Source organism: Eriocheir sinensis, chromosome 55 (assembly GCF_024679095.1).
Source record: "Eriocheir sinensis breed Jianghai 21 chromosome 55, ASM2467909v1, whole genome shotgun sequence".
NCBI classification, from domain to species: Eukaryota; Metazoa; Arthropoda; class Malacostraca; order Decapoda; family Varunidae; genus Eriocheir; species Eriocheir sinensis.
Window position 1 is genome coordinate 5,095,890 of NC_066563.1, and position 25,846 is coordinate 5,121,735.

At 45.6% G+C, this 25,846-nt stretch overlaps 1 protein-coding gene across 7 annotated transcripts in view; it reads right to left on the reverse strand.

Moving 5' to 3' along the window:
- Positions 1–22,263, reverse strand: part of LOC126983946 (axotactin-like) — a 52,558-nt gene extending 30,295 nt beyond the window's left edge. For 6 of the 7 annotated variants that reach the window (XM_050837201.1, XM_050837202.1, XM_050837204.1 and 3 more), the window contains exons 1-8: positions 22,098–22,263; positions 12,730–13,114; positions 6,449–6,934; positions 5,305–5,481; positions 4,566–4,695; positions 2,696–2,765; positions 919–1,039; positions 129–305 (exon numbers count right to left, since the gene is read on the reverse strand). In XM_050837201.1, coding sequence (XP_050693158.1) covers positions 129–305; positions 919–1,039; positions 2,696–2,765; positions 4,566–4,695; positions 5,305–5,481; positions 6,449–6,934; positions 12,730–13,114; positions 22,098–22,112 — 1,561 coding nt within the window. In that variant the 5' untranslated portion in view covers positions 22,113–22,263. The remainder of the gene's footprint in view (positions 1–128; positions 306–918; positions 1,040–2,695; positions 2,766–4,565; positions 4,696–5,304; positions 5,482–6,448; positions 6,935–12,729; positions 13,115–22,097) is intronic. The other variant, XM_050837203.1, reaches the window with a different exon arrangement.
- Between the last annotated feature and the right edge of the window lie 3,583 nt (positions 22,264–25,846).

The window sequence follows — 25,846 nt, forward strand, 5'->3', positions numbered from 1 at the left end:
CTCTACTAATACTCCTCCCCAATTTAACCTTTACCTTCCTTAACAGTACTTCTCACCTCTGCTTCTCCTTTACCTCTTCTAATACTCCTCCCCGATTATAGCTTTGCCTTCCTTCACAGTACTCTCACCTCCAAGCCAGAGACGCGAGGTGAAGATGGCGCCCTCCTCTGACCCGTAGTGCGGCTTCTTGGCCAGGCTGTCGATGGTGAAGATCTCCTGCGTGCCGTCCACCTCAAGAAGCAGCTGCCCCGTGCCCGCGTCCAGCTTCACGAGCGACGAGTGCCAGTTACCAGCCTGCACGCCGCCTGGTGGGGAGGGAAGAACGGTTACAAGGGGATAACAACACACACGTTAACAGACCCTCAATCTTTGCCTACCCCTCAGCATTGTCTCCTCTCCTTCTCTCTCTCTTTCCACTCTCATTACTACCTCCTCTTCCCTCTCTTCCTACCCCCATTACCTCTCCTTTCCCTCCTTTCCTCTCCCTCTTCCATACCTCTCTCACTATCTCACTTCCCTCTATGTTCCTACTCAACAACCAAATAAGGGGAAAAAAGGTGGATAGAAAAGAGAGCAAACAGACATAAAGAGATTCAAACGTCTTTCCATTTTACGTACTGATGGAAATTGAAGACGCAAACACACATACATTTCCCACACTCATACACAGTGGAAGAATAAGAAGTCATGAGCACCCAAGGAAGTCTAGATGCAGAAAACAACATTAAGAAGATTAGTTTAGTTTAATATTAATGCTTGGAATGAGTTGGAAGCTGAGGCGATGCGGGGAAGGAACATTCACGACCGTAGACAAGAAGATTAACTAAAATCCTATATACTACAACTTACTACAACTTACTACACTGCAAATAACTTATACTAAAATCCTCCATACTACAACTCGGTAAATGCGCTCACCCTTCTTCATGAGGAAAGTCTCGGAGTCGTGGCAGAAGAGGTGGGTGACGCCGAGGTGGCCGCGGCGGATAAACACATACAGCTGCACCATCTTGTTGCCGAGCTCTGGCGGCACCGAAGTCTGGAGGGGAGGGCGAAGTAGATAGAGTGAGAGAGAGAGAGAGAGAGAGAGAGAGAGAGAGAGAGAGAGAGAGAGAGAGAGAGAGAGAGAGAGAGAGAGAGAGAGAGAGAGAGAGAGAGAGAGAGAGAGAGAGAGAGAGAGAGAGAGAGAGAGAGAGAGAGAGAGAGAGAGAGAGAGAGAGAGAGAGAGAGAGAGAGAGAGAGAGAGAGAGAGAGAGAGAGAGAGAGAGAGAGAGAGAGAGAGAGAGAGAGAGAGAGAGAGAGAGAGAGAGAGAGAGAGAGAGAGAGAGAGAGAGAGAGAGAGAGAGAGAGAGAGAGAGAGAGAGAGAGAGAGAGAGAGAGAGAGAGAGAGAGAGAGAGAGAGAGAGAGAGAGAGAGAGAGAGAGAGAGAGAGAGAGAGAGAGAGAGAGAGAGAGAGAGAGAGAGAGAGAGAGAGAGAGAGAGAGAGAGAGAGAGAGAGAGAGAGAGAGAGAGAGAGAGAGAGAGAGAGAGAGAGAGAGAGAGAGAGAGAGAGAGAGAGAGAGAGAGAGAGAGAGAGAGAGAGAGAGAGAGAGAGAGAGAGAGAGAGAGAGAGAGAGAGAGAGAGAGAGAGAGAGAGAGAGAGAGAGAGAGAGAGAGAGAGAGAGAGAGAGAGAGAGAGAGAGAGAGAGAGAGAGAGAGAGAGAGAGAGAGAGAGAGAGAGAGAGAGAGAGAGAGAGAGAGAGAGAGAGAGAGAGAGAGAGAGAGAGAGAGAGAGAGAGAGAGAGAGAGAGAGAGAGAGAGAGAGAGAGAGAGAGAGAGAGAGAGAGAGAGAGAGAGAGAGAGAGAGAGAGAGAGAGAGAGAGAGAGAGAGAGAGAGAGAGAGAGAGAGAGAGAGCGGTGAAGCTGAGGGGTTAGGAGGATTGCTTCAAGTAAGGGAATGACAATAGATTTTTTTACATCGAAGGAGTCAGTTCAAGGGTATATAAAAGGAAACAAATATAAAAAAAAGCCCGCTACTCACTGCTCCTAAAAAGAGTATTAGAATAAGGGTGTTTTCTAATACTTTTTGATGCAGTTGTTGTTTTTCTTCACCGTTCTCCTACGTCTCCAAATTCCTTTCCTTTCATCTACTGACTCTCATATCCTTTTCTCCACATCCTGTTTCCTCTTTACTTCTACTGTTGCTCCTCCTCCTCCTCCTCTTCCCCCTCCTCTTTACGCCTCTTTATCTACGTTCTCTTCCTCCTTTATCTCTGCAATCACTCCTTTGTTTTCTTTCTCCCATTCCTCCTCCTCCTCCTCCTCTTCCCTCTCCTCTTTACGCCTCTTTATCTACGTTCTCTTCCTCCTTTATCTCTGCAATCACTCCTTTGTTTTCTTCCTCCCATTCCTCCTCCTCCTCCTCCCCCTCCTCCTCCTCCTCCTTCTTCTTCTCCTCCTCTTTTTCCTCTTCTTCGTTCTCCTTTCCTCTTTCCACCTCTGTCTATATCGTTTTACTTTTATACGTCCACTGATACTTCTCCTCTTCCTCCTCCTCCTCCTCCTCCTCCTCCTCTTTCTCATCTTCTTCCTTCTCCTTTCCTCTTTCCACCTCTGTCTATATCCTGTTACTTTTATACGTCCACTGATACTTTTTCTCTTCCTCTTCCTCCTCCTCCTCTTCCTCCTCCTCCTCCACCTCCTCCTCCCCACTTACCTGTCTGAGGAAGGCGAGAAGGCCGTGCGGTGTGTCGGTTCGGAAGCTAAACTCCATCTGATACACGTTCCTGGGAGAAGATAGAACACCATGTAAGAGAACCAAATGGATTCCAAGCGTCTTTACTTCTGAAATATTGAGAGAAGTTGACCGCCTTGTATTTTACGTGGGCAGAGATAAGACAAAAAAACATTAATAGATAGAATGCAAGAGAAAAACACGAACAACAAAGTGGATAATAGAGGAGATACAGAGTAGAAAAATAAGAGACAAGAAAAATATAAATGGTTTGAGTGTCAAGAGAAAGATTGAGCAGGTGTTTCCGATCTTGACTTTGAACTTGATGACTCAGCGTGACTTATGCGAGGCTGTCTCCGGGAGCCGTCTGCTGAATTGAGTGACTTACGGGGTTGAGGGAGAGGGGAGGAAGAGAGTGAGGGAGAGGGAGATGGAGAGGAGGATGAGAGGAAGAGAGGGATAAGAGGGGGTGAGGGAAAAGAGGATGAAAAGGGGTAGGGGAATGAAAGGAGAGGGGGTGAGGGAAAGGAAGGGGGGAGAGGTGGAGGAGAGTGGAGGAGATGGGGGATGAAGAAGAGTGGGGATAATGTGGAAGGAGAAAGAAGAGGAAGGGATGGATACGGGTTAAGGAAATGGAGGAGGAAATATAAGGGATGGAAAGGAGAAGGAGGAGGAGGAGCAGGAGAAGGGCGAGAAGATTAGATGAAAGGAAAAGAGAGAGGAAGAAAGATATGCAGCAGTGAGAATAAAGAGAGTAGAAAAAGGAAGAGGAGGAGGAGGACGAGGGTGAATGAAGAAGAGAAAGAAAGATGGGAAGGAAGAAGAAGGTACACCAGGAGAAATAGAAAGAGGAGAAAGAGAAGAAGGAGGAGGAGGAAGAGGGAGGAAAAAAAAGAGAAAGACAGACGAAGGAAAAAGAAGGTAGGGACAATAAGAGAAATAAAAGGAGGAAGAGGAGGAAGATGAATAGAAGAAAGAGGATAAGAAGAATGAGAAACAGAAGAAGTGTAACATGAGATAAGTAACATTCAAAATCATTCTAATTAGTTGAGTTTTAAATTAATATACATCGATCGGAAGAGTAATTAAGTCGAATCAGGAAGAACTAAATAGACTGTATGACTGGGCGGGGAAATGACAGTCAGATGGAGTTTAATGGCGGGAAGCGTTGTAGCATTCTGAGGGTAGGTAGGAACAACCCCTCACATAACTATAGCTTAAATGACACGTGTTTATATATACTGATTCCTACGTCTTATTTCTACACTCTCGGTACAGACGCCCTAGTCCTTCTCGTCTAAGCTTACTCTTATCAGTATTCTTATCTCGAGCCTGTTTTTTAAAAGTGAAGGGATAGACCGCTTCATTGTGTGTGTGTGTGTGTGTGTGTGTGTGTGTGTGTGTGTGTGTGTGTGTGTGTGTGTGTGTGTGTGTGTGTGTGTGTGTATAAATAGATAGATATAGATAGATAAATAGATAGATAGGTAGAAAGAAAAGTAGGAAGAAAGAAAGTAGAAAGGAAAGAAAGGAAAGAAAAGTAGAATGAAAAGGATGGACAGGTAGAAAAAGAGATAGAGAGAGAGAGAGGGGGACATATACAAACAGGCAGACAGACAAACACGCACACACACACACACACACACACACACACACACACACACACACACACACACACACACACACACACACACACAACACACACACACACACAACCCCTCATTCCCCCTCACACACACACAGAACGACCCCCCCTTTCCTACACCCACAAACACAGAAAAGAAAGAGCCAGAGAGAAATCCTGCCCCCTTCACCCCCCCCCCCACACCCTTCACCTGGGTGCCCGTGGACTTACCTGACGGAGAACGCGGCGAGGCTGGCATCGTTGACCCTGACCGCCGCGTCGTGTCCGGGGAAGGTGAACTCGGTCTTGCCGCGGCCGTCGTGAAGCATCAGGTAGTCGTCCTTGCCAGTGCCTCCCGTGCCTGACACACACACAGACACACACACACACACACACACGGGGTTAAAAGGTAAGGTACATGATGAGTATAAGAAGTAAATAAAATGGTTAATATGCACGTACGAGGAGAAAATGATAGTTATTTCTGTATTTAATAAAGTATGAACACAAAGAAGTACTTGCTCCTGTATTTGATAAAGGAAAACTGATCTACTTTCGCTGCTTCTGCTTTACATGACGTAGGTACGAGAAGATATGAAGAAATGACAACGGAAAATGTAACCTTAAACCTCTATTCTTGAGATACTGATATAGCAAACAATAAAGGAGGCGAAAACTGAAGCCTTCCAAACATGAGTAAAGCCTACGAGGAGACATGAAAACACCGGGAAATCTAACCTTAAAACTCCACTTCTGATGTTGATATAGCAAGAGGAGGGTATCAGGACACCTCTCATCCCGAAATTGACCTCTCTTTCGACCACCTCTTTTGATTCTTTTTTTAGGAGCAGCGAGTAGCGGGCTTTTTTTTATTTATTGTTTCCTTTTTTATGTGCCCTTGAGCTGTCTCCTTTGTTGTAAAAAACCCCACTAACGAACACGACGAAAACGAAGCCTCGCAAACACTTACGGCTAAAGCCAATGGGGTCACACTTCTCGTAGCACTCTTGGGCAGTCTGGAACACGTTGGCATTGCCGCGACACCCGCCGTAGATGAACTGGAGGCAGGATCGTGATGCAGGGTCGTAGTAGAACTTGGGGAAGCTTCCGCGGCACGTACCCACATCTGGGGGCTGAGTGCAGCTCTCTGGAGGGCGGGGCGAGGTGGGAAGAAGGTTAGGTTAGAAGGGAGGAACGTAGAGGTGTGAAAATGGGGATAAAAACATAACCAGTTGTCGGATTCTTGTTTACAGTGGATGCTTGTTAGAATATAAGGTTGTGGTTGAGTCGTGAACTGGGTATTTGGTTTTAGTTTTATTTGTGAAGGAAAATGGAGGAATATTGACGTGTGAAAATGGAAATAAAAACATAACCAGTTGCCCGATTCAAGTTTTTTACAGTGGATGCTTGTTAAAATATAAGGTCGTGGTTGAGTCGTGAACTGGGTATTTGGTTTTAGTTTTATTTGTCAAGGAAAAAGGAGAAACATTGACGTGTGGAAATGATAATAAAGATAGTGGATGATTCAACATAGAGGTTATGGTAGTGTTGCAGTTGGTTTTAGTTTTATTTGTGAAGGAAAAACGAGGGACATAGACGTTAGAAAATGGCAAGACAGACATAACCAATTATCCCATTCTAGCTTAGAGGGAATGACCATTAGATTATGAAGGTGGTCGTTGTGTTGTGAACTGTTTTTTGGTCTTACTTCTAAACGCGAAAGAAATAGGATGAACATGAAGGCGTGGGGATGAAAGAAAAAACATAACCAGCTGTCATATTCTAGCCTGCAGAGGATACTTGTTAGAATATAGAGGAGGTGGTAGTGTCCTTAATAACTTCTCAACAGGAAAATGAGGACGGAAAGGAAAATAAGTAAAATAAAAGATAGTGAAGGAATTTTCAAACTGATGTATAATGAAATTCCCTGATAAAAAAGTAAGGAACTGTCAACCTAATGCAAATGAAAAGGAATAACAAAAAAAGTAAAGGCAAATTAAGTAAGTACGATAGAGTGAAGGAATTTCCAAACTAATGTAAAATGAAAGGGAAGGATAAAAATAAACACTCAAACTCGCATTCTCTGCCCACGAGACCTCGAAGGCGGCACTCACTGGCACTCGAAGTCTCCGGAGTTTTACGAGGGCCGGGGATGACAGGACCTGAGAGAGGGGGCACTGGGGCAGCAGGAGGGGGGGCAGGTGTGGCGGCGATGGTAGTGGGGGGCGTGGGGGACGAGCCTGGGGTGTGAGGCTCTGGAGGGTGAGTGGCGTTAAGCTCTGGGTTAACGATCTCTACGGTGGTGAGCTCTTCCTCCGTGTCATTAGTGGCGAGTGGAAGGGTGGGAGTGTAATTAGCAGGCGCAGGTGGATATTCACTCAGCGCCACACTGACCCCAGCACCAAGGTCCTCTCCATGGGCGCTAAGGGACCCGTTGCCTCCATCAGCCTCAGGGGGAAGAGACACGCCTGAGTCCTCATTCGTGGCGTTGCTGACTCCACCGTCCAGGTCCTTGCCAGAGGAGTCAGTGCCCTCGGTTCTGGCACCAGGCACATCGTCTTCCGCCTCTGGACTACTTTCGACAACGCCTTCTTCTTCACCTGCGTCATGAGTTCATCAGGAGGGTCAGGGCAGGAGGAAGGATACTTGGCAACGAAAAGAAGCAAAGCATTGGAGAGGCGGCAGCTTTCGCAGTAGTGACGAGGCATCTTCAGGACACGAAAATCAAATGTGTAGCCAAGCAGCACCAGAAATGTTTCCGGAGATGAAAATAATGAGCGACGAATATTATATGGTAGGAAAGCAGCGGAACATGTGCCCTGAAATCACTGGCACAAAATTTCAGACGTCTACAAATCAACGAGCCATGGAGTGCCACTGATAGTCGCAAATGGTGCCTCAGCCTTATAATTCTTCGTCATAGCAAGACACACGTGGCAGTAATAACGAAAGGAATAGGAAGAAAACGATGTAGCTGGATACGAAAAAGTAAATCAAGTAGGAAAGATGGAATACACAAAGAATCACGTCATCTGCATCACGAGTTTTGAACAGATTGAAGTTTAAAGTCGTGAGAGGAGCATCAACAGCAAGCTCAAGGGAATCGCGTGTGAGAATGAGCTCTGTTACTTATGTTCATGTCTCAAAAGTGAAAATACAGAGATAGTGTTCTCTCACTTATCTCTGTGGTGTGTGTGTGTGTGTGTGTGTGTGTGTGTGTGTGTGTGTGTGTGTGTGTGTGTGTGTGTGTGTGTGTGTGTGTGTGTGTGTGTGTGTGTGTGTGTGTGTGTGTGTGTGTGTGTGTGTGTGTGTGTGTGTGTGTGTGTGTGTGTGTGTGTGTGTGTGTATTTTTCAAAACGGGAAACATATTCTTTTTTACAGCACGGGAGGCAGTTCAAGGGCAAAAAGAAAAATGCGGCAACAAAAAAGTCGGCTAAACGCTGCTCCGGCAAAGGACAGCAAAGAAGAAAAAAAAAAAAAAACGAAAGAAACGAAAAACAACAACAACCCAGAACGCCAGGCCAAGCAAGAGGATATGCAAGGCTTCAGTCGGCAGCGAATGACCGAAGGCAAACTCGCCACTTAACCATAAAATAAAGTAACAAAAATCAGGAGCTACATTCATGTTCTTACTGAACTAAACGAGACTCTGCAAGCTATGCACGTTAAACAGGCAAATGGTTTACATAAGGACAGTCGCATTCTGTGTCTGGTAAAAGTAATGCGACACAATGTCACTCAAACTTCATAGAAAAGTAGCAAGGGCAGCGGTACTTACTCGACGACCCGGACTCGGGAGCAACACCTCCAAGGACCTCAACCACCCTGTCCTCCTCTCCGGGCCCAGGCTCATCCTCGGCGCCGCCCTCCGCTACGGCAGGAAGCAACGCGTCCTCTGCCGACCCAACGGTGCCCTCCGGCAGGGTCTCGTCAGGGGAATCCTCTTTCTCCAATTTGGGGTCCACGGCAACTTCGAGTTCGAACTTGGGTTCTGATTCTTTTTCTGTTACTTCTTCTAGTTCTGAAGCTGGTTCTGCTGGTGGTTGTGCATCTGGTTCTGATGCTAGTTCTGCTGGTGGTTGTGCTTCTGGTTCTGAAGCTGGTTCTGCTGGTTCTGCAGCTGGTACTGCTTCTAGTTCTGCAGCTGGTACTGCTTCTGGTTCTGGAGCTGGTTCTACTGGTTCTGCAGCTGGTACTGTTTCTGGTTCTGCAGCTGGTTCTACTGGTTTTGCAGCTGGTACTGCTTCTGGTTCTGCAGCTGGTACTGCTTCTGGTTCTGAAGCTGGCTCTACTGGTTCTGCAGCTGGTACTGCTTCTGGTTCTGCAGCTGGTTCTACTGGTTCTGCAGCTGGTACTGCTTCTGGTTCTGCAGCTGGTTCTACTGGTTCTGCAGCTGGTACTGCTTCTGGTTCTGCAGCTGGTTCTACTGGTTCAGCAGCTGGTACTGCTTCTGGTTCTGCAGCTGGTACTGCTTCTGGTTCTGCAGCTGGTACTGGTTCTGGTTCTGCTGCTGGTTCTACTGGTTCAGCAGCTGGTACTGCTTCTGGTTCTGCAGCTGGTTCTACTGGTTCTGCAGCTGGTACTGCTTCTGGTTCTGCAGCTGGTTCTACTGGTTCAGCAGCTGGTACTGCTTCTGGTTCTGCAGCTGGTACTGCTTCTGGTTCTGCTGCTGGTTCCACTGGTTCTGCAGCTGGTGCTGCTTCTGGCTCTGCAGCTGGTTCTACTGGTTCTGCAGCTGGTACTGCTTCTGGTTCTGGAGCTGGTTCTACTGGTTCTGCAGCTGGTACTGCTTCTGGTTCTGCATCAGGTACTGCTTCTGGTTCTGGAGCCGGTTCTACTGGTTCTGCAGCTGGTACTGCTTCTGGTTTTGGAGCTGGTTCTACTGGTTCTGCAGCTGGTACTGCTTCTGGTTCTGCAGCTGGTTCTACTGGTTCTGCAGCTGGTACAGCTTCTGGTTCTGCAGCTGGTACTGCTTCTGGTTCTGCAGCTGGTACTGCTTCTGGTTCTGCAGCTGGCTCTGCTTCTGGTTCTGAATCTGGTTCTACTGGTTCTGCAGCTGGTGCTGCTTCTGGTTCTGCAGCTGGTACTGCTTCTGGTTCTGCAACTGGTTCTGCAGCTGGTAGTGCTTCTGGTTCTGCAGCTGGTTCTGCTTCTGGTTCTACAGCTGGTACTGCTTCTGGTTCTGCAACTAGTTCTGCAGCTCGTACTGCTTTTGGTTCTGAAGCTGGTTCTACTGGTTCTGCAGCTCGTACTGCTTCTAGTTCTGCAACTGGTTCTGCTTCTGGTTCTGCAGCTGGTACTGCCTCTGGTTCTGCAGCTGGTGCTGCTTCTGGTTCTGCAACTGGTTCTGCTTCTGGTTCTGCACCTGGTGCTGCTTCTGGTTCTGCAACTAGTTCTGCAGCTGGTACTGCTTCTGGTTCTGCAGCTGGTACTGCTTCTGGTTCTGCAACTAGTTCTGCAGCTGGTACTGCTTCTGGTTCTGCAGCTGGTACTGCTTCTGGTTCTGCAGCTGGTACTGCTTCTGGTTCTGCAGCTTGTTCTACTGGTTCTGCAGCTGGTACTGCTTCTGGTTCTGCAGCTGGTACTGCTTCTGGTTCTGAAGCTGGTACTGCTTCTGGTTCTGCAGCTGGTACTGCTTCTGGTTCTGCAGCTGGTACTGCTTCTGGTTCTGAAGTTGGTACTGCTTCTGGTTCTGCAGCTGGTACTGCTTCTGGTTCTGCAGCTGGTACTGCTTCTGGTTCTGAAGTTGGTACTGCTTCTGGTTCTGCAGCTGGTACTGCTTCTGGTTCTGCAGCTGGTACTGCTTCTGGTTCTGAAGCTGGTACTGCTTCTGGTTCTGCAGCTGATTCTACTGGTTCTGCAGCTGGTACTGCTTCTGGTTCTGCAACTATTTCTGCAGCTGGTACTGCTTCTGGTTCTACAGCTGGTACTGCTTCTGGTTCTGCAGCTGGTACTGCTTCTGGTTCTGCAGCTGGTACTGCTTCTGGTTCTACAGCTGGTACTGCTTCTGGTTCTGCAGCTGGTACTGCTTCTGGTTCTGCAGCTGGTACTGCTTCTGGTTCTACAGCTGGTACTGCTTCTGGTTCTACAGCTGGTACTGCTTCTGGTTCTGCAACTATTTCTGCAGCTGGTACTGCTTCTGGTTCTGCAGCTGGTACTGCTTCTGGTTCTGCAGCTGGTACTGCTTCTGGTTCTGCAGCTGGTACTGCTTCTGGTTCTGCAACTATTTCTGCAGCTGGTACTGCTTCTGGTTCTGCAGCTGGTACTGCTTCTGGTTCTGCAACTATTTCTGCAGCTGGTACTGCTTCTGGTTCTGCAGCTGGTACTGCTTCTGGTTCTGCAGCTGGTACTGCTTCTGGTTCTGCAGCTGGTACTGCTTCTGGTTCTGCAGCTGGTTCTGCTTCTGGTTCTGCAGCTGGTTCTGCTTCTGGTTCTGCAGCTGGTACTGCTTCTGGTTCTGCAGCTGGTACTGCTTCTGGTTCTGCAGCTGGTACTGCTTCTGGTTCTGCAGCTGGTACTGCTTCTGGTTCTGCAGCTGGTATTGCTTCTGGTTCTGCAGCTGGTACTGCTTCTGGTTCTGCAGCTGGTACTGCTTCTGGTTCTGCAGCTGGTACTGCTTCTGGTTCTGCAGCTGGTTCTGCTTCTGGTTCTGCAGCTGGTTCTGCTTCTGGTTCTGCAGCTGGTACTGCTTCTGGTTCTGCAGCTGGTACTGCTTCTGGTTCTGCAGCTGGTACTGCTTCTGGTTCTGCAGCTGGTACTGCTTCTGGTTCTGCAGCTGGTACTGCTTCTGGTTCTGCAGCTGGTACTGCTTCTGGTTCTGCAGCTGGTACTGCTTCTGGTTCTGCAGCTGGTACTGCTTCTGGTTCTGCAGCTGGTATTGCTTCTGGTTCTGCAGCTGGTATTGCTTCTGGTTCTGCAGCTGGTACTGCTTCTGGTTCTGCAGCTGGTATTGCTTCTGGTTCTGCAGCTGGTATTGCTTCTGGTTCTGCAGCTGGTATTGCTTCTGGTTCTGCAGCTGGTACTGCAGTTGGTTCTGCAACTGCCTCTGTCTCTGGTTTTGCAGCTGGTTCTGCTCCTTTTTTTTCTGCTGGTTCTGCTGGTCCTGCAGCTGGTTCTGTAGCTAGTTCAGGAGATGGTACGGGAGGTTCTCCCACTGAAGGTCCTGGAGGTGGTGCAGGAGGCTGTCCCACTGAAGGTTCTGCAGGTAGTTCAGGAGATGGTACGGGAGGTTCTCCCACTGAAGGTCCTGGAGGTGGTGCAGCAGGCTGTCCCACTGAAGGTTCTGCAGGTAGTTCAGGATATGGTACGGGAGGTTCTCCCACTGAAGGTCCTGGAGGTGGTGCAGCAGGCTGTCCCACTGAAGGTTCTGCAGCTGGTTCAGAAGGGGGTTCTGCTGCTGTTTGAGGGGCAGGTTCAGGTGGGGCGGCAGGTGGAGATTCACCCTCAGCAGCGATAGGTGAGGGTGCTGCCTCGTCCTCCTCACCTGCATTGTGAGTCCGTCAGGTGAGAGGAACGACATATGACAGCGAAAGCCAAGCGTGGCAGAGGCGAGGCAGCTTTCGGCGGCGTTTTTTGCGCGGCAGCTTGGCGGCGCGTAAGATGAGCGCCAATACTATGAATAATCACACAAAAAAAATAACAGCGAGAATGTCAAGCGATTCTGAAAATCAAATAGACGACGAATGCATTGCCTTAGCTCGCGGTCACACACACACACACACACACACACACACACACACACACACACACACACACACATACAAGCACATGAGCCATATGCTTGGAGGCGACGAAATTCTTGCTGTATTCTGTTCACGAGGCAAAATTTATCGACATTCGGCTGAGGCATAAAACTTGCAATGGGTTGTCGAGTTGCTTCATAACGGCGAAGGCGTGACAAAGAATGCATTGAAAAGGATTGGAGCGCGTGTGTAAGAAAGCACGGGTGAAAATGTAAAATCAGTAAATCACAACATATGGACGACATGATGGTCATGAGAGGCCTGGAGAATGATAAGTGATGGTTGAGAGGAAAGCAATATCACTCAGTAGTTTGATAATCAGCGGTCATGTAAAAAAAAAATGTGTGTGTGTGTGTGTGTGTGTGTGTGTGTGTGTGTGTGTGTGTGTGTGTGTGTGTGTGTGTGTGTGTGTGTGTTTTGAGTTGGGTGAAATAGGCAAACCAAAATCACAAGGGCAAAATCATAGGGTAGCACAACATCATAAATTCTAATTGTATATCAACTTTCATTATCAACTCTGCTAAAAAATTACTGATACAAGAAAACAAAATCTAAACGTACGTGTCACTTATTCTCATGTAAAAGTAACACTGCCCATGAGCCTCAAATATATTCACCCACACGTTCTACACGAGGAATCCAACACCACTTACTGGGGATTTTGGCGACGGGGACCACAGCCTTGAACACTCTCGCCTCCTCTCCTATTGCAGGGGCGCCTTGGGGATGGTCCTGCACCCTTCCTTCAACTTCCTCAAGCAAATAGTCTTCAGGAGAACCTAACTCGTTTCCTCCTAACTCTTCAGGTAACGTTTCCGGTTCCATCTGGTGTGCCGCTCCCCCGTGGTTGTGGTGGCCGTGGTGGTGGTGGTGGTGGCTGCTGTGTGAGTTTTCGGGAGTTTCAGAGTCAACAGGCATCGGTTCCGGCTCTTCCGGTGCGTCATATCCGTAGTAGTCATCACCGTAGGATTCATACTCGTAATATGATAGAGGCCAGGCAACGGCGAGGGAAGCGAGGAGCCCCGCCGCTAGCGCTACCTGGAGAAGGGACGAAAGAGCACTTGGTCAGTACCTCCTCCAGCGTGAGTTTATTTACAGCAAAGGAAGCAGCTCAAGGGCAGTAACAGGAGCAAAGAAACAAAGAAACCCGATACGCGCTACTCCTGTAAAGAAAGTAGAGCGAGAGATTGTTCGCTAAAACGTTCAATAAGAGAGAAGACAGATTGATATATGTGAAAGAAGTGGTTCTAAGGGTCATGTAACACGGCAGACACTATAAGTAAAATGCGCCTGCGATACTACGGGCTAGGGTCATCCAAGAGGCCTCTCAAGACAGCCTACCGGCGCTACAGGCAGGACCTAAAAAAAGAAGAAGAAAATGGAGGCTGATCTCTTAAAGCCGGCTGGTCTCCGTTGGTCTTTGATTCCATTCAGTAACTACATAACAAAAAATACAAGTGGTTCAAGTCTACAGTCCGATTCCCTTCATATTTTCGCTGAACATGAATGAACATTTCCCTTCACGTCTCCTTATCTCCGCCTCGGCGACCCACATAATATTCGTTTATCAGTCAAAGGTTTATCGGTCACTGTTAAGATATGTCTCCCGGGGCGCCGCCAGAGGGCCTCCGCTCCGCCACCACCCCGGCTACACCAAGGCCCGATAGCGCCGCGATAACGGAAATATCTAAGAGGGAGCAAAAACCAGAAGCTTCGTGTGGAAAGGAAAGGAAAGAAAGCAAAAAAAAAAAGAAAAAAAACAGGCGTCTGCATTTTTATGGCTGTGATTATTAAGATTACCAATATTTTTTCAAGGTTTTATTTGCTGACGTGATGAATACGATGCTAATAATAGGACGAAAAGAGGAAAAATAAATAAGCCTTTGCATTTTTAAAGCTGATGACATAAAGAGTATCATTGTTATTATTTTCACTAGATGGACTGAATAAAGTTCTGTACGCATTGTAAAAGGCAAATACTCGTACATAACGGCTGGACTATAAAACTATATAATATCACGGGCAATGTTAAGACACGGGTGAGTAAGGCTTCAATAATTATCATCACTGTGACGGGGGAGGCGGTAGCTGAGTGGTTAGCGTGCGGGGCTGTGTTCTGGAGAATCCGGGTTCGAACCTTGTCCGCCGCTAGAAGTGACAGTCTTCAGTCATCGCGGAGTGGCCTAAGACTACCCACGAGCTGTCCTGAAGACCACCTATCAACCCCGACTCTAGATTCTCTCTAAAAGAGGATCAAGAATGACCTCCAGAGTGACACCATGAACCAAGTAAGATGGCGCCACGATAAAACACTGGACTGCACCATAACGGGCTGGGGCTGACCCACCAAAATAAAGCCTACCGGCGCCACAGATGAATCGTAAAAAAAGAAACAAAAAAGACGAATACAAAACACTCAGTTACAATAATTGGCCATCATGACTTATAGTAAATGGCATAAGGCCGCTATAAGTGACATGATAGACGACCAGGCGCCAGGCAGGACTCACGAAACACCGCCCGCCACCAACGAAGGGAACAATTCCTTACAAACAAAAGAGCATCGACGTGTACCGGCATAACGAGAGAGAGAGAGAGAGAGAGAGAGAGAGAGAGAGAGAATCACTATCTCTAAGGAAAATAAGCCTAGACAAACCTCACACGTGCCAACACTTTACATAACAAACCATCCCTAAGGTCTCTATATGCAGACAATAAATTTTCACCATCATCATCATCAGCAGCATCAAGTTTTCAGAGCAAGATGGCTGGACGGGAAGACGGATGCAAACCTTATAGAGCCAAAAGGAGTTACACAAGTTGGCCCAAACAATGATGAGTCCGTGAACTGAATTAATACTACGCAACTGACGTCAATGCGTGTTTTTGATGAGGCGCTTAAACCTTTCCGATTGTTTCTTGTGTCTATTGGGAGGTGTTTTTAAAGGTTCTGGGCTGCCACTTTACTTTTTTTTTACTTTTCTTTTTCCCACTTTTTCCCTTCTTCCTTCCACTGTCTGCGTAATCATTTAATCATTCCTTTTTTTCCTTTTCCTCTTTGTGGTTTCTTCCTCCCTTCCTCCTTCCTCTCATTCCTACCATTCGCAGGATCGCCACTTCCCTTCTTCCCCTTCTCTCTTTTCCACTCCTTGCCTCCTTATACCTTCCTTCCTTTCTTAAACTAATCCTAACACTTGCAAGGTCATCACTTCCATTTTTTTACGTTCCCTTTCCTCTCTCTCACCTTCCAATCACCCGTTCTCACTTTTCTAACGGATAACCAAACATCAGCGGCGGGAGGCACACAGCTCGTAGCACTGTCAAGAGGCTTCAAAATGGGTCGTCATGGGAAGGCTTGTAATAAAACAGCGTGACAGGAGGAAGAGGTCGAAGAACACTGCTATAGGGCGTGTCTACTGCTCTGTACTCACTCCTCCAATGAAATACTCTTCAGGAAAATGAATTGAGTAGAGGCATTGCAAAATAATGGTCAAATGGGGACTTTAAATGGATTTACCTAATGAACGAAAGTATGACAGGGGAACAGAGAGAAGAGGTCCCCATTCAAATTGACATAGAAAAAAGTTTTACTCATATAACGTCAGGAAAATGGGCTGACTTGAGGCATAGCAATACAACGGTGGAAATAAACTTAGGGGACTCGAAATGGAAATACTCTATGAAGCAACTATCAATTAAGGAACCAAGCGGAGAAAAGGCGTTCTATAGAAAGTAACATGGAACAAAATGATATAAAGTAAACGGTTCAAACTGATAATGGACTAATGCGGCTTCAGTGTTAATTATGACGTTATATAAATCCCTCCGAAAAATCGTAAAAAATGAAGGTAAGAAGCTTAGATAAGACGCTCTCTGACAGACACACGAAGCAAAAAGAGAAGAAAATCGCTTAATCTGATAATGGACTGATAGAGCTTCCTACAGATGATACGAAAAATTCTCTGATAAATTACGTAAGGCATAGCAGACAGACAGGATGCTCTCTAAGTTACACACACCAGTAAGTAAGGAAAAGGAAATGCATGGGTCTGATAGTGAACTGATAGTCTACATCGGGCTATTCAACTATTATGAGCAGAGGTCGAGTTAGCCAAGTTCGAATGTATGCAGTGCCCCGGATAAGTGTTGTAGCTGGACCCAAGACTTCAGGCGTAGAAAATATCACTAAATAACATGAAGGTTCTTGGTGATGGATTCTAGCAAGTGTATTTCCTTGACTGACTGTTGCCCATACAATCAGGAAGAAGAACAAGAAGAAAAATAAAAAGAAGAAAACGAAAAACAAAAATAAATAGAAAAAAGAAGGACAAAAAGTAAAAGAAAAAAGAAACCCAAAAGAAACAAATTGAAATAGAAAAAGAAAAAAAGGAGAAATAAATGAAAAGAAGTAAACGAAAAGGAAAAAAAAAAAAAACAGAAGGAAATACACTTGCAAGAATCCATCGCCATACTACTGCTACAACTACTACTACTACTACTACTACTACTACTACTACTACTGCTACAACTACTACTTCTACTACCACTACTGTTATTTCTACTACTACTACTACTACTACTACTACTACTACTACTACTACTACTACTACTACTACAACTATTTTAATCTTCATGTTATTTAGTTATATTTTTCTACTCCTTGCGTCCAGCTACAACATTCAGAAGCCCCGGATTCAGATCGCGGGCCGCCGGTTGAGTAGCCATGCTCTACACATTATGAAAAACATCTCCCTTTGACAAATTACTCAAGACACACAGCTGAGATAGAATACTCATTTGGAAAACAACTCATAAGCTAACAAGAAGGAATGGGTTTATATGATAGCACTTAACTTTCTGTATATCCCACAAAAAAGCGTTTCCGAATCAAGTTGAAATGAGAAGACAAGAACCAAAACAGCTGTTGATTCATTAGGTATTGTTTTAGTCACCTATTTTTTAATTCTTACTTTACTTTACTTTATTGCTTACTTTTTACTCTGACTGTCTCTTATTTTCATTACGTAGGACTCAGGGTCTATGCCTTTTCACGGAACTTACTACTACTACTACAGCTACTACTACTACTACTACTACTACTACCACTATTACTACTACTGCTACAACTACTATTACTATTACTACTACTACTACTACTTCTACTACTACTACCACTGTTTTAATCTAATAATAAAACGATAATTGGTTCCCTTCTATAATCATGTCAAAATCCCCCGTAAAAGATTATGTTAATGCGATAAATCTCCCGCGAGTCACTGGGATTCAAAGTCTGTCCTTCATATCTCTACTCCTTCACTCCATCTCTCTCTCTCTCTCTCTCTCTCTCTCTCTCTCTCTCTCTCTCTCTCTTCATTTACCCTTTCGACCTCTCTCACTTCTGCCTTTCCCTTCCTTCCTTCCTTCCCTCCTTCCTTCCTTCCTTCCTTCATTTCCCCTTCTTCCTTTTCTTACTTCCTCTACTTCCTGCGTTTTCGTTTCTCTTTATGTTGCTTTGAATCACTTCCTTCCCCGCCTCCCTTCTTCCTTCATCCTTGTTTTCCCCGTTTTCTTCCTTTTTCGTTCTTTCCCTCGTTCCCTTTCTTCCCTCTTTCGTTATGTATCTTTATTATGCCTTTCTCCTTACCTTATTTCCTCCCTTTCCTCAGGTTCCTCTTTTCTCCCTTTCTTCCCTCTTAAATTACCCGTTTCCTCTTCCTGGCTCTCATCCTCTCCTCCTGCCCTTCTTTTCCCTCTCTCCCTCCTTCCCTTCATCCTCCCTTCTTCCCTCCCTTCTCCATCTACCTCAAGAGTCTTAAGCATAGAGTCTTTATCAGGATTTGACTGATAAGCCCTCCATCTTCTCTCCTCCTCCTCCTCTTCCTCCTCCTCCTCCTCCTCCTCCTCCTCCTCCTCCTTCTGCTATGTACCCTTTCCCCTTTTGTTCCTAATTACTCTTGCAACACTTTTAGAGAGGAAGGTTGTTACTCTTTAAACTCTCTCTCTCTCTCTCTCTCTCTCTCTCTCTCTCTCTCTCTCTATTTATCTACCCCTCTATCTATCTATATGTGTGTATCTCCTTGTTCCTTCTATTTTATCTACCACGGAACTTACACTGAGAGAGAAAGAGTAAAAGTAAAAACGAAAAAAATATAAAAGGTTATACGTGGTGATCCTCTCTAAGACGTTCCCCGCGGACTCGTATCCCGTTTACGACACACGGCATCTGATACCTGCTAAGCTTCGGTAATTCAGCGGTACCAGCTAACCCAGATGTGTGTGTGCGTCCGTGTGTGTGTGTGTCTGTGTGTGTGTGTGTGTGTGTGTGTGTGTGTGTGTGTGTGTGTGTGTGTGTGCTAGCCGGGCCGATTATAGCAAAGGTCTGGAGGTCACTGGTTAAGACTGAGTTGGATTTACTTATATATATTTTTACGGTAAGGGAGGCAGCTCAGGGATAAGAAAGAATGATGGAAACAAAGAAAGGAAGGTATTCAATGTTCCACGTTAAGGAAAGATAAGGAGAAGTCAGTTAAGGGGACAATTTTGTGTGGGAGAGATGGATTTTTTTAATGTTTTTTGAGTTTTTGAGTGTTGTTAGTTTTAGTGTTATGTTGTTAGTATTGCTGTAATGTTCATCGTTCTTCTTTTTGTTATTGTTCTCTTGTTGTTTCTTGGTCGTGCTTTTCTTCTCATATTTCTTCTTTTTTTTTCGAGTCTTTTCTGCTTGTTTCTTCTAATTCCTCCTCTTCTGTTATTTTCTTCTTTGGTTTTTCTTTTTTTTCCGTTTCTTTCTTTCATTTTCTTTGCATTTTCAATTTCTGTTTCTCTTGGTATTTCTTTTTCTTTTCTTTTTTTTCCCCATTTTTCTTCTTGTTCTTATTGTTGTTGTTGTTATTATTCTTTTTTTATTCTTCTTCTATTAGTTCTTGTTTTTGTACCTTTAACAATTTTTTCTTCTTCTTCATATCACTCTAAGAACACATCATCATCATCATCATCATTATCATCATCATTATCATCATCATCATCACCATCAAATCACCATCATCATCCCTTTAATCAGCTGGGCGCCCTGGTATCACACACATATTTTTCCTATGTTCTTAGTGGCTCCCTGCTGGCCTGGCGCTGCACCGTGGAGTCTTGTCACAAATCCTCGGCTTACGTAGGAGGAACCGGCTGGCTGATAAGAGGCGAGATAAGCTGATGCCTTTCAATTTCTTCTGAACACGAAAACAGAACCGTGATGAGTTTTTTTTAGTTCTGTTTCTCAAGAGTCAGTTAGTTCTGTTTCCCAGGATACGTTATGGCAAAGGACTTTTTCTTTGACAGCAATGGAAAAAGTTGGAAAGTTTCGTTTAGTCGGCGCAACATCTGTGGTCATATGCCGGAGAGAGACAGAAGGGGAAGGACTTATAGGAGAAGGGAACAGACCCCAGGAGACGGGACACAACCCCCGATTAATACCTGGTACCCATTCACTGCTGGGTGGACAGGGGCGTAGGGTATCGGAAAAGCCGCCCAAATTTTTCCACTCCGCCCGTGACAGCAATGGAAGCAGCTCAAGGGCAACAGAGACAGTAAATGAAAAAAAAAACTTCTGAACACGAAAACAGAATTGTCAAGACTTCGGTTATTTCGTGTTTTCAATGCTACGTTTTAGAAATGGAAATACACATCTTTTTAACATCAATGAAAGCAGCTCAGATAAAAAAAGATGAAAGTAAAACAAAAACCAAGAGAAACATAAATTGAAAAAGCAAAAAAAATGAAAGAAAGAAACGAAAAAAGAGAAAAAAACAAAGAAGAAAATAACAGAAGAGGAGGAATAAGAAGAAACAGTAGCAGAAAAGACAAGAAAAAAACGAGAAATATGAGAAAAAAACGACCAAGAAACAACAAGAAAATAAAAACAAAAAGAAGAACGTAAATAAAAAAAACTTATGAACACAAAAACAGCGTCGTGAAGAGTTGGTTAGTTATATTTCCTATGGTACGTTTTGGGAAAGGAAATGCACATCTTTTGAACAGCAAAGAAAGCACCTCAAAGGTAACAAAAACAGTAAATATAAAAAGCACTTCTCAACCCGAAAACGCAGTCGAAATGAGTTAGTTAGTTCTGTTTCTCATGATACGTTTTAGTGAAGGAAATACAATTCTTTTTAACATCAATGAAATTAGCTCAAGGAAAACAAAAACAACAAACAAGCAAAATAAATAAGCCCGCTGAGCACCTTTCCACAAAAAAAATATATTGTTTTTCCTTTTATAATAGTTGTCCTTCCTTTTTTCTGCTAGTAGCTACTCCCATTTTTCCTCCTCCCCATCCTCCTCTAATTCTCCTTTTTCTCTTTTTCTTCCTCCTCTTAATCTCTCTTTACCTAATCTTTATTCTATCGTTATTACTACAACGATGATAATAACGACTGTACTAACACTGCTACCACCACCATCACTACTACTACTACTACTACTACTACTACTACTACTACTACTACTACTACTACTATTGCTACTACTATTACTACTATCGTCTCCAGCATCACATCTCTGACAATTCTTATTCTTTTCATCCTATCTTAGCATCCTATGAGGGGACACTTTACCTGAGTTGATGATATGATAAAGAACACACATACACACACAAAAAAAGGGACACACACACACACACACACACACACACACACACACACACACACACACACACACACACCTCCTATCTTCCCGTATCTAATCATGAAGCACCTCTAGCCACACACACACACACACACACACACACACACACTATAAACACAAGCACCTCAAAACATAAATGAACCCGCAAAAAGCCTCAAAACAACAGAACAATAGACGATCGAAATACAACTCATCCAAAGCTCTCAGAACACTTTAAGCACGGAGATAAAAGGGGTTGAGATGCTGGTTTTCAAGTGGGTTTAGATGGCAGATAAGCGGTGTTGGAATCGCTCCCCATACCCTCCTAAGCCTTATTTCGTAACCTGTGCCGGCTGCTGGTGAAATGGGAGCGCCTGTGATGTGGCACGGGGCTTAAAGGGCAAAGATGATGAGTGCCTCTGACGGGGTACGGGAGATGGCACCATGTTGGCACTTGATTTGTTAAGGGAAAATGTATGTTTGTTGAGGTGAAGAGCGTTTGACTGCCTACAGGTTCTTCGTTTTAAATAGAAGTATTACATATGTTGACTAGAATCACTGTTACTACTATTATTATCATTATTACTATTATTAATGGTAGTGGTGGTGATGGTAGTAGTAGTAGTAGTAGTAGTAGTAGTGTCACCATCATCATCATCAACATCATCATTATAAGACGAGAAATGATGACAAACTTTCCCTTTCGTCAACAAAACCTCAAAACGATCCTCACTAACTACAAGACCAATAACACAAGTAACAAAGCCTCCTGGTACGCGTCACGCCGCAGCCGCCTAGTTACAGGTGGGGCGGGCCAGGTGTGGTACGGGGCAGGTAAGGGGCGCTAATCAGGAGGAACACTCAGGTGAAGCGTGCCGGCGAGGAAAGTGAAAATTTAGGCGTTGCAAATATAATGATTTGTAGATGAAGGTGTAATGCTTTTTTCTATATATCTGTCTGTCTGTCTGTCTGTCTGTCTGTATGTATGTCCGCTTATCTGTCTCTCTGTTTGTCTGTCATTCTTTCTTTCTCTTTTCTTTCATTCTGTCTCTCTCTCTTCTTTCATTCTGTCTGTCTGTCTGTCCGTCTGTCTGTCTGTCTGCCTGTGTCTGTTTGTCGCTGTATCTATCTGAGTAACATTTTTTTAGTTTGTCTGTCTATATAATTGTTTCCTTGTCTGTCTGTATGTCTGTCTGTCTGTCTGTCTGAATCTCTCTCTCTCTCTCTCTCTCTCTCTCTCTCTCTCTCTCTCTCTCTCTCTCTCTCTCTCTCTCTCTCTCTCTCTCTCTCTCTCTCACACACACACACACACACACACACACACACACTTTCTCTCTCTTCCCTCCTTCCCCCCCAGCGGTCTCAGTACCTGCAGGGGCCTCATTGCGTGGGTCGTCGGGCCGCCCTTCACACCATCAGCTGCTGCGGGCGTCTGGTCACGAACTCCCGCACAAGACACAGGCGTTGGCGGGGCCTGAGCGCGACTACCTCCTTCACCTTCCCTTGCGAACCTCACCGGCAAAGTCGTCGCCGAGAGAGGACGTAATATGAGCGATAACGCCGGCCTGGACCTCCTCTATATGTCTCTTTCCTGCCTTGGGTCTTAACGTGAATTTCGGCTTTACGTGTCAATCTTCGTATTTGTTTTTGCGTCTAGATGTGGCGATTGGGGTCGTTTTGAGGGGTTTCATAATGTGAGGTGAGGCTGTAGTGCGTTATGGGTGTTGCTCTGTGTTGCCCCGAGGCGTGTAGGGCGGCCAATGAGGGTTGAGTATGCCGGAACATGCCGCGATATGATTGGACACACTCGCAGAGGCAGATAAGACGAGGAGGTCTGATAGAGGCGTCTTATCAGTCGCCGGTACAGCCCGTTTATTGCCGGTACACAGATGAGGGGGAAAGACTAACTGGTACACCCGCAGACCTCCCCCCTACATACACTTAGTTTGATGCAATGTTATGAGGAGGAGTGGCTGAGGAGAAGTAATGATTTTAGGGTTTTTAGGTTTTAGATTGTTTTTATTGCCGTAGATGGGCAGCGAAGAATGAATGGGATTGCTTTGTTGGGTGTTCATGTTTGTTAATACCTCTGTGTGTGTGTGTGTGTGTGTGTGTGTGTGTGTGTGTGTGTGTGTGTGTGTGTGTGTGTGTGTGTGTGTGTGTGTGTGTGTGTGTGTGTGTGTGTGTGTGTGTGTGTGTGTTTTGTGTATATGCGTGTTAGGCTGAGTGACAAGATGCATAAATTGGAGAAGTAAAGAAGGACAGCGAATGAGTGAATGAATGGAGTTGTGTTGTGAGGTGTTCATTCTTGTACTATCTGCTTGTATGTGTGTGTGTGTGTGTGTGTGTGTGTGTGTGTGTGTGTAATTCACCTCTTGGTCTGCTGTGGGTCTCTCTCGAGACAGCCAGCCGTTCCCCTACGGAAGGAGCTCAGAGCTCAGTGACCGATCTTTGGGGAGGACGCCTTACGTCACGTGCCTACTCACTGCTAGGTGAACAGGGGCTTCACGTGAAAGAAGATAAATCCAGCTTATCTTCTCCCGGCCGGGGAATCGAACCCCGGCCCTTCTGGTTGTGAGGCAGACGCTCTAACCACTGAGCTACAGGGCCGTGTGTGTGTGTGTGTGTGTGTGTGTGTGTGTGTGTGTGTGTGTGTATTTAATCTACGCCGCCTTCAAAATCTACCCCAAAGTAGGTTTTACATCTGGAGTCTTTGGGGTGACCTGCCTCAAGAGCACACTAATACCCTACCACGCCTTACAAGTCTCGGGGAGCAACGAGGTGAGTGTAACGAAGCATAGCAAGGCAGATGGTCCTGAGAAAGCAATGGTTTGGGAGGGCCAGTGTTTAGAGAAGCTGTAGGCACTCAGGAGACTTGAGCTCAGTATACACCACCACGCTCTATATGTCTTCTGCATTTCGTTCGGGAGCAAAGGGACGGCTGGAGCAAGGCATAGAGAGGCGGAAGTTCACGAGAAGGGAGAACCAGAAGGAGGGGCAGTGTCAAGGAAAGCTGTAGGCACTGGGGAGGTTTATGGTAATGGTGGTTTTAACGCCTCCGATAATAAAAGAGAAAGGAAGTGAGAGATCATGATACAAACAGAAGTACAAAGTAATTTCCAAACGTTCTCCACCTCTCTATGATGCGTATACTTACTCTTTTCAATTTAAGAAGAAGTAGGGGTTACCAGAACTTGCTGTATAATCAAGATGAGGTCTAACTGGTGCTAAGTAAAGCTTGAGGATGACTTCAGCGCTCCTATTGCATACGCTCCTTGAGATGAAACCCAGTACCATGTTTGCACGATTCTTAGCCTGAATGTGTATAATGTGTGTATATGTGTATTCTTTATATCAAACTGAAGTCCAGTCACAACAAACAACGGTGTGAGCTAATACGCGACACACGTACCTCATAAAAAATCAACTTGACGAGCTCCACAGTTTTATCTTTTCTAATAGTTGAGTGAAAGAACGTTTAGTCTACGTTGGAAAACCCATGATTCAGTAAGGTGTGCATCCAAGTAAGTCTCCCTTGAAAACTGCTGTGAAAAGTCTGCATTTTCTACCGCCAACAGAAAATGAGGAGGGCGCGTTATCTGGCGATTGTGTGTGTGTGTGTGTGTGTGTGTGTGTGTGTGTGTGTGTGTGTGTTATAGATTTTGACTGGCGTGACGATGGCAGAAAAAAAAACAATGGGAAACGAAACACTTGAACACTTAAAAACAACTATCTAGGGTAAAAGACTTGTAGTAATGGGAAGGTTATGTAGATTTAGACTTAATGAATAAGGAATGGACATAGACAGACTTACAAATAGTGTCGGATGAGAGAAACATACTCGACCTCTTCATCAGACACGTCGCGAAGAATAACACGACAGAAACCTTTGTGCGTCGACAAACTTATATATAGGATAAGATAGACTTAGATGATTTTACCTCTACTGCAGCCTGCCTTTTGTAGACTCTTGTAGACTGATGTTGTTCTGATAATCTTTTTCGGGAATAGTAACCTCTCTTTGTCTCTGTCTCTGTGTCTGCTTGTGCCTGTATCTGTCTTTCCGTGCATCTAAATCTTTGTCTGTCTGTATCCCTGTCTATACGTCTCTCTCTCTCTCTCTCTCTCTCTCTCTCTCTCTCTCTCTCTCTCTCTCTCTCTCTCTCTCTCTCTCTCTCTCTCTCTCTCTCTCTCTCTCTACGCACCTGTAATCACCGTCCACATCCTAACCTGTCCCCTTTACCTCCATTGTGTACAGGTAATTAACTTGTATTATGTGTCGCCGTGCGTGGTGTGAGTGCGTGTAGGAATGCCCCTCTGTGTGTGTGTGTGTGTGTGTGTGTGTGTGTGTGTGTGTGTGTGTGTGTGTGTAATAATAATAATAATAATAATATAATAATAGGTTTATTAAAGTATGGCAGCCGTTAGGCTGAAAATATACAAATTAGAAATACAATAAACTATAATACTAAATAGGCTACACTAGAGGGGGGAAGGGGAGGGTTGGAGGTGGTTTAGGAGAGCTAAAAATAGACACAAAAGGGGAAGGGAGGGTGGTGTTAAGGGAGCACTGAGAGGGTGGCGGTGAGGTGTTAATCTGCACCGCGACCCGTTGGGATTGACTATCACTGCTGGGCATTGTTTATAATCCTCACTATCGCTGGTACTGCGCTCCGTTTGTAACGGTCAGTACGCGGCGCCCTGAAGGGCGTGAGTATGTTGTGGTATCTGGTGGAGCGGGCGGGGGGAGGTGCGTCGGGTGGCAGGAGGTGGCGGTGGCGAGGATGATGAAGCAGGGAGACGCCGAATTTTCTGAGGGCGTCCTGGTGTCTGTCAGAGAGCCTCGGGAGAGTCAGGGTGGTCAGGGCATTGTCGTAGGCGTGGTAGTCAGGGCCTAAAATGACCCTGAATGCCCTCTTTTGAACCCTCTCAAGCTGCTGTTGTTGGGTGAGGGTAAGAGACGATGACCACACCGGGGAGGCGTACATGAGCTTTGGGAGTATGAAAGATGTGTAAATACTGCACAGCTCAGCAGCCGGTGCCCCCAGCGTCCTAAGTCTACGCAGCATGTACAGCTTGTAGGAGGCTGCTCTGACGGTGTTGGAGACGTGGAGCTTC